Here is a 14,104-nt window from a genome sequence, read left to right as displayed (position 1 = left end):
TCATCTGGTGAGAAGACAACTCTCCATTATATGAAGGAGAACACTTGCTAGTGCCCCACTGTCAACTTCTATTTCCTACATGTTCTGAAATGGCTCTAAATGTGGCCTACAGTAAACTTGCGAGTCTGAATGTTTGGTTGAGTGTAAAACCACCTCAGATATGACTACAGAGATGATAAAAGGGAGAATAGACCAGAACATAATTCTACCAGTCTACCAAATACTCTCTGGAATGGGCAAACCCTTCAATTTCAATTTATTCATCAAGGGAAAACAGGATAGAAGCCCCTCCTTGACATACTTCACTGATTAATTCCATATCAAAAGACTTGGAAAAGACCTCCAATTTATGGGATCAAGTGCTTTCTTATACCAAAAACTATTTCCATCTACTTGCTATCCTCACACCCATATCTTTGCCTATCAAAGTGAAGTGTCAGTATCACATTGAGAGCTTTTCCCAATGAAATAAGCTTGCCTCTTCCCTATCCCACTCTCATAATTTTGGTATGTACCCAACTGCATGAGGGACATTCATACATGAAATAGGATTAAATAAATTACAGTGTATAGAAACAGTTTGTTATAAACTACACGAAAAAGATATACTTAAAAATATTCTTGGAGTTCCCATCGTGGCGCAGTGGTTAACGAATCCGACTAGGAACCATGAGGTTGCGGGTTCGGTCCCTGCCCTTGCTCAGTGGGTTAACGATTCGGCATTGCCGTGACCTGTGGTGTAGGTTGCAGACGCGGCTCGGATCCTGCGTTGCTGTGCCTCTGGCGTAGGCTGGTGGCTACAGCTCCGATTCGACCCCTAGCCTGGGAACCTCCATATGCCGCGGGAGCGGCCCAAGAAATAGCAAAAACAACAACAACAACAACAACAAAAGACAAAAAGACAAAAAAAAAAAAAAAATATTCTTAAATTTAGGAAAAAGGAAAGGACTCCCTCTCTCTCTGCACCAACCATATGTTGGTTCCAACATATGGAAATTTTTTTTATGTCTGCACCAACGACATATGGAAATTCTTGGGTCAGGGGTCCAAACAGAGGTGCAGCTGTCAGCCTACGCCACAGCCATGGCAACACTGGAACCTAGGTGCATCTGTGACCTACGCCATAGCTTGCAGCAACACCAGATCCTTAACCAACTGAGCAAGGCCAGGGACTAAACCTGCATCCTCACAAAGACAACGTCAGGTCCGTAACCTGCTGAGCCACAATGAGAACTCCTGAAATGGACAAAATGTCAATAAAATTATGTTGCAACTTTATTTTCTACTTTACTCTTTTCTGTCCAAATATTTGACAATTAAAATTCCTTCCAAGGAAGTCACTTACTGTTTTAAGTTCTTGGCGCAATTGCTGGTTATAATTTGTGGATTCTTCTAATCGAGCTTCTAAGGCAGCAATTTTTTCTTCTTTTATTTCAAGGGACTTCTTTAGAGTAGATTCTAATTTTGATTCCAAAAGTTTGTACCTATTATCCAAGTATAAAAATAATATAGTAAATTACTGGAGATCAGAAAATTATTTTTAATTATATTTATGACCACAGATACTGATATTATAAATAGGCCTTATAAAAGTCTTTTTTAAAAAGAAACAAATTAAATTACCCTTCTTTTTTACTGCCTACTCTCCCTTTTAAACTATTCCTGGTAAAGAAAACACACACAAAAAATTACTGGGTAATCACTGGGTACACAGAACTCCAGATTACAGTCTAGACTGTCAAAAGCAAAAATTAATACTCAAAAAAGGCATCTGGAAGATGTGAGTCTCAAAATAGTCTTTTTAGTTTTACAAGGATAGAATCTACAGGAGGAGGAAGTGGATGGATTTATATTATTAAGCAGTTATCTATGATATTAATATGTAATATATTGATACAAATACATACGAAGAGTTAAGACAAAGTATTCATAAACTATTAAGACAAACTCAGACTTTGTCTTCCGGGTTTAAAGTACTTGCTGAATAGTTAAAAGAGGGAATGATATACTAAAGACACAAGACACTGGTGACAGAACAGGAAAGGGCAGATAGGCTTGAGTGTCAATATTTTAGATACCTTTTTGAATGGTGGATTCATGAATATTATGTTATTTGGGGGTGTGCGTCTTTTTTTTTACCTTTTCTAGGGCCACACCTGTGGCATATGGAGGTTCCCAGGCTAGGGTTCTAATCAGAGCTGTAGCTGCTGGCCTGTGCCAGAGCCACAGCAATGCCAGATCCGAGCTGAATCTGTGACCTACACCACAGCTCACGGCAACGCCAGATCATTAACCCACTGAGCAAAGCCAGTGCTGGCTGGCTCGAACCTGCAACCTCATGGTTCCTAGTAGGATTCATTAACCACTGAGCCTCGACGGGAACTCCTATTTATGTTGTTCTTATTTAAGATTTTTTTCCCCCACAAAAGGGTCAGCTCATGAATATACTTTGAGAGTGAACCATAAACCTGGATAATGGATTAGTATACTTCTTATACCTGAGAACGTTAATGCCTAAATGAAACAACAACGTAAATTACATATATGAAAAATTTTATCATATTCTATCTTTTCTATAATTAATTTGTATGTATATATTCTGTGCTCAACCAGATTTTAAGTTCACTGAGGATATAGAACAAATCTCACTCATTTTTAGTATTGGCTTGAGTTAACAAAAAATTTAAAACATTTAATGAGTATGATTTTAGATATATTAAATTTGTGATGCCTGCGTTCTCGACTGTCCAGACAGAACTTGAAACCTAGGAAACTATACTGAAAGGGAAGACATGGGAAGAAGAGCTTTTAAAAGATTAAGACAAGAGTGATCCCACAGCACTCTGTTCACAACTTCACCACTAAACTTATTTTGTTGCATTTCAATTTATCTATTTATACATTCAATTCCACAATTAGACTACATATTCCTTGATGACAAGAATAAGTATTTTAATAATAACTGCATTTTCAAAGGGGATCAGAGGGAATGACATCAACTGGAAAGATGCAAAAGTTACACTAACAAAAGAATTAGGGATACCATCTGAGGTTAGGGATAAAGATAGATGCAGATATAAATTCCAAGAGGGAGGAGATAGAATGTTTATGTCTGTGAAGTTTTCTTTGTGATGTTAAGGCTAATTTACTGGTTGAGAAAGAAGCAAGTTTAGTGGCTTCTTTTTCTGATCCCCCAGATTCAATTAGAGTTACTAGTGTTGTCAATTCCTCTTCTTAAAAGTTTTAGTTTAATATACTCTTCTCCATGTCATTACAAATAAAAATATGTGGATTAATGAATATACTTAACATCTTACCTACACTATTACAATAGTTGCTTAACCAGTCTCTGTGCCTACAAATATGTACCTGCCCCTTTCTGTCCCTTTTCTAATCTACCTTTATTTATTAATTTTTATTTTATTTTATTTTATTTTTTTGCTTTTTGCTTTTTGGGGCTGCACCAAATATGGATGTTCCCAGGCTAGAGGTCAAATCGGAGCTGCAGCGGTCAGACTGTGCCACAGCCACAGAGACTCTGGATCCGAGTCACATCTACAATCTACACCACTGCTCATGACAACGCTGGATCCCTGACCCACAGATCAAGGGCAGGGATCAAACCCACATCCTCATGGATACTAGTCAGATTCGTTTCCACTGAGCCACAATGGGAACTCCACTAATCTATCTTTAATACACTCAAAATTCCTCAATACAATTTGCCTAGAATGCCCATTCCCCACTTCTACCTTGCAAATTTCTGTCATCCTTCAAAGTTGAGCTAAAACATTACCATTTACTTGATGCCTGATGATCGGCAGATAAAAGTTTTAACTAATAAAAAGTTTAACATAGCTGAATTATATGAAGTAAAGTTTGGGAAGAGGTATCACAGTGTGACAGCCCCGTAAGAGCTGGGTTCAATAAATTTAAAATGCTCAGTTACAGTAGCTACGTGGTTTACTCCCCAACACCCCACCCCACCCCCGGCCTACCACCTTTCTTGCTCTACTTTTTAAATGACTCACACATGGCTAGGTAAAAAATCTGTTGGAATAAAGCAGTGATGCACATTCAGTATCTATACTAAAATGCAGTCAACTAAATTGTCCCTTAACTATATGCTTAACTCAAAAAAATTTTCTCATGCAATACCTATATAGTGTATTAAGATTTCTTGAGCTGATTGCTAGAGTAACAGCCTTAAATTGCTTCTATCTGTTATTACGGAACTTTTTTTTTTGTCTTTTTAGGGCCGCACCTGCAGCACATGGAGGTTCCCAAGCTAGGGGTCGAATCAGAGCTGTAGCCGCTGGCCCAAACCATGGCCAGAGCAATGCAGGATCCGAGCCGCATCTGCAGCTCACATCAATGCTGGATCCTTAACCCACTGAGTGAGGCCAAGGATTGAACCGGCATCCTCATGGATACTAGTCAAGTTCATTAAACACTGAGCCTCAACGGGAACTCCTAAAGAACTAACCTTTAGAAGTACCAACCTATCCTATTAACTCTGAATGTTCTCAAAATAACATAAATAAATCCCACATAATCAGCATTAATTTTTACTATATACACGTATTACATAAGATATACTTACTAGAACAGAAATAATGGGTAGACAACAAAATAAAAATTATATAATTATAAAATTCCAATGAATTAAAATTTAGAGTACAAAAAATGGTACTTCTTTTTTTTTTCGGAAAGTTGAGAGTTAAGTTTTATTTGGGACAAAAGTAGGACTTAAGCCTGGGAGACAGCGTCCCAGGCAGCCCTGAGAAACCACTCTCAAAAACAGTATTCTTGGAGTTCCCTTCACGGCTCAGTGGTTAACAAACCCAAGTAGGATCCATGATGATGCAGGTTCGATCCCTGGCCTCACTCAGTGGGTCAAGGATCTGATGTTGCCATGAGCTGTGGTGTAGGTAGCAGACGTGGCTCAGATCTGGCATTGCTGTGGATGTGGCTGTGGCTGACAGCTACAGCTCCAATTCGACTCCTAGTCTGGGAACCTCCTTCTGCCAGGATGTGGCAAACAAACAAAACAGTAATCTTAACAGTATACAGTTCCATCATAGCTGGAATCATGTGGCCAACTAGATGCCAAACAGTAGACAACTTGAAAATCCAATTAACTTTAAGGCTAAAATCCTCTTTAAGGCTAAAACTGAGCATTCTCAAATTCAAGTGTATGTAGGTTTTTATTCCGTTTGTCAAGCCTTAGTTTTCCACATTATTTTTATACCTTAATTGTTTCTCAGTATATTTGCCTTTGTTTAGATTTCCTCCATTTCTCTTTAAGTTCATATTTTGGTACACAAAATAATTGAAAATTAAGGTATTTAAGTACATGATTCAAATAAAATTTAACTTGCTTAAACTGAATGTATATATCATGAGACAGTGCTTTGTTTGCTGTTAATGTCTCATTCCACTTTCACAGGCAACTATAGCTTCAGATCTTCTGTTACCTGGGTGGGTGGCATTTTGTTTTTCTAGTATACAACATTATTTATATAACAACATTTTGGCATTTTTTATCTTTATTTGATTTATAATTTTTTTCTTCTAGAACTTTCTCTAAGTGAAGAAAGCCAGAAACAGGGTGAAATACAAAAACGTATCCTGTAGCTAGTACAAGGAAGAATCAGTGTTTGAGGGAAAAAAATTTTTTTTGCATTGTTTTTCAAAGGGACTTAATACTCACCTGTCATCAGTACTTTGCTCATCATGTAAGAGTCGCTCTTTATTTAACCCTATCTTCTCAAGCTCATGAGTTAATTTTTCAAGATCATTATTCATTTGTTGAGTCTTCAATTTTTCACTGACCAAATCCTTATTTTAAAAGTAATGCAAAATTCACGTAAGTGTTATGAACATAAACATCTAAGAAATTCAGCCAAGATTCAAACTACCACTATCCAGGAATACATGTAATTTAATCCAGGAAAGATAGCAAAGCTGTTGCCCAACTTTTCCTTCATCAATTAAAAAAAATCATTAAGCAAAATTATAACCTTAGTTTAAAGAGTATTGCTTTCCTTTTTTTATGTTGCTAATACTTCTTTTAAACTTTTTAGTGTTTAAAATGGGAATCTCGTACTTATGCGTGCAGGAAGACAACATATCCATTAACTTTTAAATAATGAACTAGAACTTTAGTGCATATTTCTTCCTATGAATATATGTTGGATACAACACCCTTCTCCCATCACAGGCACTCCTATCCCAGTGGAAGAGGCCTAAGATATTGATCTGCATAACTAGGAGGAATTCTCAGAAATTCAGGGGACAGGAAACTACTGTTGATATCGCTAAGACTATAGAGTTCCTGTGTGGTTCAGTAGGTTAGGGTTCTTGCTCTTGTGGGGGTTTCATCCTTGGCCCCAGAACTTCCACATGCTGCAGGTTCAGCAAAACAAAACACCCTACAATACATGGCATACCTATAAAACTGTAGAACAACAGAAGGAAAAAAAAAGAAAGGATAATAACTGGTCATTTCTCAATGCCTCTTTGGCAGAAAGGCAAATTCCCCGACATGAGCTTCTGCCAGAATACTAGCAAAAATATTTTGAAATTTAATTTAAAAATATACATAGTATAGCATGGGGATAGCAAAAAAGAGCCAAGCATGCTATCTTCTGAACTACACCAACCATTTATTGCCAATCTACTCCTATAAATTTCAGAATTCTTCTCTCCACACAGATCCAACCAACTACCAATTGTTCACTATTGACCAGTTACCAGCTGTTCACTGTTGACCTTTAAATTCAACTTGATTTACATTCTCTAGCTTAGAGGTCAAAATTCATAGAGCTTTGAAGTCTGAAAGATCTGGACTTGAATCCAGGAATCCAAATCTGTCATTGTGATCCTAAGTTACTTAGTGTTACCGAAACTCAGTTTTTTAATCTAATGGAAATAACACTTATAAAGGATTGGTTGTAAAAATCATTCAGTACTTGGCACACAGCTATGATTCAATAACTAGTAGCTATTATAGTCAGTAAGAGTTTTGATCCAATACTTTCATACTACTTTGAAATATAAGTACAAAATTATAATTTAATAAATAAGTCAGATACCACATGGGAACACATAGAACCTTATTACTACAATTTCTTAAAAAGTGCAATTTACATTTACTTCTTAGTTTAACACTTAGACACTGTTTCTAGCTTTAATTTCAAATTTCTACTTTGAACCATAAATGATGCAAGTTATTGCAATAAAACTTAAAGAAGTCTTCTTAAAAATATTTTAAAAATTGTTTGAAATTTAAGTAACCATAGTTACCTCTCGTAATGTAACCAAAGTTTTTATATCAATAGTTGCTCTTTTCACAAGCTCCTTATTTTCTTTCTCTAATTCCTTTAGACGAATGCAGGATTCTTTATAAATACCAATCTCTTTGAAAAGGGCTTTGTTTTCTTTTTCTAAATTTCCAATTTTCACATTATTTTCTTCTAATGTGGTATCTTTTATTTCTGCTTGCTGTCGGAGTCTCTTATTTTCCTTCTCCAGTTGTTTCTTATCCTTTTCCAGCTGAGAAGTCTCTTGCTCTAACGATTTGTTTTCTTTTTCTAGCTGTTCAAGTCTTTTGCTAGATATTTTTAACTCTTCTAGGTTTTTTTGCAATGTTTGATTTTCCATCTCTAAATCTTGTAGTTCACTTTCCAGTTGCTGAATTTTTTTATTGCTGTTTTCTAGAGCTTTCTGTAGCCTTTGATTTTCTGTATCTAAACCCTGGTAGCTAACTTCCAGGCGTTCTGTTTTCTTGAAAGATGCTTTCATGAGCTCTAAACCTTTCTTAAGTTGTTCTTTTTCACTTTCTAATTCTTTATTTTCTAGTTGGAGCTGAGCCATTTTCATGCTTGCACACTTCAAAGATTCCACATTTCTTCGCAACTCTAAGTTTTCCTCATCAAGCTGGGAATTCTCTTTTTCTAGGGATTCTAACTGAAAAGTAAGGTTTTTAAAGCTATCCAATGTTTTTTTAAATTTCCTATTTTCCCTTTCTAGCTCTGAATTTTCTTGTTCTAAGGCCTCAACTTTTTCACAAGTAATTTTTAAATTGGTTATCTTTTTCTGTAACAATTCATTTTCCTTTTCAAGATGATGCAACTCATTTTCAAGTTCTTCTGCTCGTTCTCCTTTTTCTTTATAATGTTCCAATTCTTTTCTAATTTGTCTTTTTTCAAATTCAATCTTGCTTAGCTTGCTACTTGTTTCTTTGATAGATTCATGCAGAATTTTATTTTCCTTTTCAATGTCTTTCACCCTTGCTTCAGCACTTATCTGAGAGCGCTGCCTTAAGGAGGACACAGTTTGATTCAGATGTTCATTTTCCTGTTCTAATATTTTAATCTAATTTAAAAGAAGAAAGGAGAAATTTTAAAACTTAATTGAACATCACCTAAATATTTAAAGACTCACAGTTTTCCCCCTCCAAAAACTAACTGGAAAATCAGACCATAAAAAGGTGTTAAAATTGTCTGTCTTAATTTTAATTCTGACAAACATTTACGGAGAGATCACTGCGTGTATGTACAGCCAGGTCATTAAAGTTCATGTCCTTAGGGATTCCATAATATGATGGAATAGACAAGAGAGATGTGTTTAATATTAACCAAAATGATTTTCAGATCATTTGTGGCTACATGCTTCAAATTCAAATATGAGTACAGGTGAAACATACACACATCTTTTTATTATTTTTTAGCTTTATTGGAGTATAGTTGATTTATAATGTTGTGTTGTTTCCAGGTGTAGAGCACAGATATATTCTTGAAGATTTAAGTTTTTACTTTCACTCAATAAATTTCGCAATGCATATACACAAGGAGGCCTCAGTAAATATTTGCTATATTATATGCATATATACACTGGTGTGTATTTGTGTGTATTCATTCCCCAAAAGAATTCTAATTTGGAAATATGAAGAGAACAAAATCCTTGGAACATTTTAAAACTAATCCATCCAATTTATAGTAAAGCTTCTTAAGGTTCATTGTGTTAAAAAATCCCCTGAGAACCTTGAAAAAAGTGGAGATTCATGCTTATTAGCTCTAGAATTTGTGTTCTGTAACTCTAGAAAGATCTATAGTTTTATAGGTGGCCTGAGGAATATACCTAGATAATATAAAACCATTTTATACTTCTAAAGATTAGAAACTTTAAAATAGCCAGTTACTTAATCTATTCAGTTCTTAGTTTCCTCAAGCATAAAATGAGAATGACCAATAAACACTTGAAAGCAAATGTCAAAGTATCTAAGACAGTAGCTGCCACCATTTGTCCCTCTCTAGTAGGGTCAGAATATAGCTTCATTTTGTCCCAACTTCATTTGGGGACTTTAAAAATCTGCAGTCCCATTTCACTGACCTTTGAAAGCAATTCAAACTTAGGTATTGCAAAATTTCTTCACCACATAATTATTTAACACACTGGTAATTTAAAAACTTTTAAGTTTTCCTTTCAATTTTACAAAAATGCATGGGATAGAAAAGTTGGTATAACCAAGATCTAAAAAGTTCTAAAAATATTTCCATTTAACATTATTATAAACATTTTGTTTGTACAAACTCTAAAATAACTTTTGTTAACAAAATTTAAAATATGTTGCTTAATAGGAAATTTATGAACCTGTCTCTCTGAATTTTCTCTCAGTGTTTCAATTGTTTTTTCAAGCTGAGCTTTCTCCTTCATTAGATCCTTGCTTAAATTCTGACAATTCTGAAGACTTTGCTTTTCTTGAATAATCTCATTTTCGAGAATTTCAACCTGGAGAAAACGAAATCACAAAATAATGTATCATTAAATATTCTGCAAAAAAAGAAACAATGAAATGAAAAATAAATAAATAAATAAATATTCTTCAATAGTGGAAACGTAAAAATAAAAGCTAATCATTGAATAAAGAAAAAAATATAGGAGTTCCCATTGTGGCTCAGCGGAAATGAATCTGACTGGTATCTGTGAGGACACAGGTTCGATCCCTGGCCGTGCTCAGTGGGTTGAGGATCCGGGGTTGCCGTGAGCTGTGGTGTAGGTCGCAGACTCAGGTAGGATCTGTTGTTGCTGTGGTTCTGGTGCAGGCCAGCTGGTACAACTCCGATTCGACCCCTGGCCTGGGAACTTCCATTTGCCAAGGGTGCAGCCCTATAAAGACAAAAAGAAAAAGAAAAAAATAGTTTTAATACTCAAATGATGAACTTTAAGAATTTCATAAAAAATTCAAGTAGTATCTCAAGCTAATTTTTGCAGCTATGTAACGTGTACAGACATAACTTTCTTATCTTCTGGATCTTCGAGGGCAAATTTTTTTTTTTGTTTTTGGTCTTTTGTCTTTTGAGGGCCGTACTGCGGCCCAATGTACATACCTTCATTAAAAAATACTTTATTGCTAAAATTGCTAACCATCATCTAAGTCTTTAGCAAGTTGTGATCTTTTTATTGGTAGAGGGTCTTGCTTTGATATTGATGATTGCTGGCCAACCAGGGTGGTGGCTGTTGACAGCTGGGATGGTTATGGCAATTTCTTAAAATAGAACAATAAAGTATACCACATGGCTTGGCTACTCCTTTCATGAACAATTTCTCTGTAGCATGCAATGCTACTTGACAGCATTTACCAACAGCAGAACTTTTTTCAAAAATGGAGTCACTTCTCTTAAATCCTGCACTGCTTCATCAACTTCATATAATATTCTAAGTCCTTTGTTGTTATTTCAACCATCTTCACCAATAGGTTCTATCTCAAGAAACCATTTTCTTTGCTTATACATAAGAAGCAGTTCCTAATCCATTTAAGTTTTATCATGAGATTGCAGCAATTCAGTCATATATTCATGTTTCATTTCTAATTCTGATTCCCCTGCTATTTCTTTCACATCTGCAATCACTTACTCCAGTGAAGTCTTGAAACCCTTCTGTGAGGGTTACAACCAACTTTTTCCAAATTCCTATTAATATTGATATTTTGACCTCGTCCCATGAATAGTGAATGTTGTTAATGACATCTAGAATGGTAAATTCTTTCCCAAAGATTTTCAAACAACTTCGCCCAGATCCATCAGAGGAATCACTTTCTATTGCAGCTACTGCCTTTCAAATGTAATTCTTCAATAAAAAGATCTAAAAATTGAAATGACTCCTTGATCCTTGGACTGTAGAATCACTGTTGTGTTAGAAGGCATGACAACAACCTGAATCACATCAGAAGTCTCCACCGGAGCTCTTGGGTGACCAGGTGCATTGTCAACAAGCAGTAAAATTTTGAAAGGAATTTTTGTTTCTGAGTAGTAGGTCTCAAAAGTGGGTGTAGAAGAGTCAGTAAGCCATACTGAAATGATTGTGTTGTTATCCAGGCTTTGTTGTTCCACTGAGAGATCACAGAGAGTAGATTCAGCAGAATTCTTAAGGGCTCTAGAATATTTGAACACTGACTTCAAGTCACTGGCTACATTAGCCCTTAACAAGAGTCAGTCTACTATTTGGAGCTTTGAACCTAGGCAATGACTTATTCACTTTAGGTGTGGAAGTCCTAGATGGCATCTTCTTCCAATACTAGGCTTTTTTTTTTTTTTTTTTTTGTCTACATTGAAAATCTATTTAGTGTAATCACTTTGATTAATTAGCTAGATGGTCTGGGTAACTAAATACAGCTTCTACATCAGCACTTGCTGCTTCATCTTGCACTTTTATGATACAAAGACAGTTTCCTTCACCAACCAACCTCTGCAAGGGTCAAACTTTTCTTCTGCAGCTTCCACCTCTCCGACTTTACAGACTAGAGAGAGGGCCTTACTCAGGATTAGATTTTGGATTAAGGGAATGTTGTGGCTGGTATGCCATCTATCCAGACCACTAAAACGTTCTCCATGTCAGCAATGATGCTCTTTCACTTTATCATTCACATGTTCACTGAAGTAGCACTTTTAATTCCCTTCAAGAACTCTTCCTTTTCATGCACAGCTTGGCTAACTGGTATAAGAGAACTACCTTTTAGCCTATCTTGGCTTTCAACATGCCTACCTCACTAAGCTTAATCACTTCTAGCTTTTGATTTAAAGTGAGATACGTGTGACTCTTCCTTTCACTTGAGCACACAGAGGCTACTGCAGGGTTATTAAATGGCCTAATGTCAAAATTGTCATATCTCAGAGAACAGGGAGGTCCAAGGAGAGGGAGAGAGACTGGCAAAGTCAGAACACACACACATCATTTATCGATTAAGTTTGCTATCTTTTATGGATGCAGTTTGTGGCATCTCAAGACAATTATAATATTAACATCACAGATCACAACAAATTTAACAACAATGAAAGAGTTTCAAATACTGTGAGAATTACCAAAATGTGACAGAGACATGAAGTAATATGTAAATGCTGTTGGAAAACATGCTGACAGACTTGTTTGAAGCAGGGTTGCCTCAAACATTCGAGTTGTAAAAGCACAACTTTGCAAAGTATAATAAAATAAAATGCAGTATCAAAATTCCAGGAGTTCCTATTGTGACTCAGTGGGTTAAGAATCCAACTAGTATTCATAAGGATATGGGTTCGACCCCTGGCCTTGCTCAGTGGAATAAAAGATGTGGCACTGCCACAAACTGTGGCCTAGATTACAGATGTGGCGCAGATCTGGCATTGCTGAGGCTGTGGCGAAGGTTGGCAGCTGCAGCTCAGATTTGACCCCTAGCCTGGGAACTTCCATATGCCGCAGGTGTGGCCCTAAAAAGAGAAAAAAATTCCAGAACTTGGCCTTCACTGTTGCGTGCCTGGCAAGTGTGCTCAGTGAGTGTCTTATATGTACCTGGGATGAATAAATGCCTCTGAATGAAAAATAAGTAAATAAATGATTAAAACAATAATATAAGGTATACTTGTATTTGTGTTCAAAGTCTAATTAAAATCCAGGTTTCATGCCTGAATTGCAGGCTCTAAAATCCATTTCCCACTAAAGGGAACAAGGGCTTTTTGGAGAAATGGATGTTTCCAGGTCTTTGTCAGGTTCTTTAAGAGGAACCTAGAATACCTTGTCATGGTAGAAAGCAAGGAAGCTGTCCAGAAGTGCTAAGGTCATGTAAGGAATCAGGAATCAGCTTAAAGAGTTGAGAGAGTAACCAAGGAAGATATACAGATGGCCAACAAACACATGAAAAAATGCTCAACATCGCTGATTATAAGAGAAATGCAAATCAAAACTACCATGAGATACCACCTCACACCAGTCAGAATGGCCATCATTAATAAATCCACAAATAACAAGTGCTGGAGGGGGTGTGGAGAAAAGGGAACCCTCCTGCACTGCTGGTGGGAATGTAAACTGGTACAGCCACTATGGAGAACAGTTTGGAGATACCTTAGAAATCTATACATAGAACTTCCATATGACCCTGCAATCCCACTCTTGGGCATCTATCCGGACAAAGCTCTACTTAAAAGAGACACATGCACCCGCATGTTCATTGCAGCCCTATTCACAATAGCCAGGACATGGAAACAATCCAAATGTCCATCGACAGATGATTGGATTCGGAAGATGTGGTATATATACACAATGGAATACTACTCAGCCATAAAAAAGGATGACATAATGCCATTTGCAGCAACATGGATGGAACTAGAGAATCTCATACTGAGTGAAATGAGCCAGAAAGACAAAGACAAATACCATATGATATCACTTATAACTGGAATCTAATATCCAGCACAAATGAACATCTCCTCAGAAAAGAAAATCATGGACTTGGAGAAGAGACTTGTGGTTGCCTGATGGGAGGGGGAGGGAGTGGGAGGGATCGGGAGCTTGGGCTTATCAGACACAACCTAGAATAGATTTATAAGGAGATCCTGCTGAATAGCATTGAGAACTATGTCTAGATACTCATGTCGCAACAGAAGAAAGGGTGGGGGAAAAAACTGTAACTGCAATGTATACATCTAAGGATGACCTGACCCCCTTGCTGTACAGTGGGAAAATAATAAAAAAAAAAAAAAAAAGAGTTGAGAGAGTAAGAAAAAAATAAATACAGTGCATTGAAATACCTCAAATATTTTTAAATCCATGAGTTCACAATGATACTAAA

The 14,104-nt window shown here is 36.4% G+C and overlaps 1 protein-coding gene across 7 annotated transcripts in view; it reads right to left on the bottom strand.

The window, feature by feature from the left end:
• CCDC88A (coiled-coil domain containing 88A) overlaps window positions 1–14,104 on the bottom strand; it is a 160,120-nt gene that overhangs the window by 71,761 nt on the left and 74,255 nt on the right. For all 7 annotated transcript variants that reach the window (XR_002342712.1, XR_002342714.1, XR_002342713.1 and 4 more), the window contains exons 14-17: window positions 9,658–9,795; window positions 7,309–8,379; window positions 5,714–5,841; window positions 1,346–1,484 (exon numbers count right to left, since the gene is read on the bottom strand). Coding sequence is in view for 4 of the 7 variants with exons in the window: in XM_021087519.1 (XP_020943178.1) it covers window positions 1,346–1,484; window positions 5,714–5,841; window positions 7,309–8,379; window positions 9,658–9,795 (1,476 nt within the window). In the remaining 3 variants the exon portion in view is untranslated. The remainder of the gene's footprint in view (window positions 1–1,345; window positions 1,485–5,713; window positions 5,842–7,308; window positions 8,380–9,657; window positions 9,796–14,104) is intronic.

The sequence above is a fragment of the Sus scrofa genome, chromosome 3 (genome assembly GCF_000003025.6).
Source record: "Sus scrofa isolate TJ Tabasco breed Duroc chromosome 3, Sscrofa11.1, whole genome shotgun sequence".
Classification (NCBI taxonomy): Eukaryota; Metazoa; Chordata; class Mammalia; order Artiodactyla; family Suidae; genus Sus; species Sus scrofa.
Note: the sequence above shows the minus strand (reverse complement) of the source record. Positions and strands in the feature narration are given on the sequence as shown.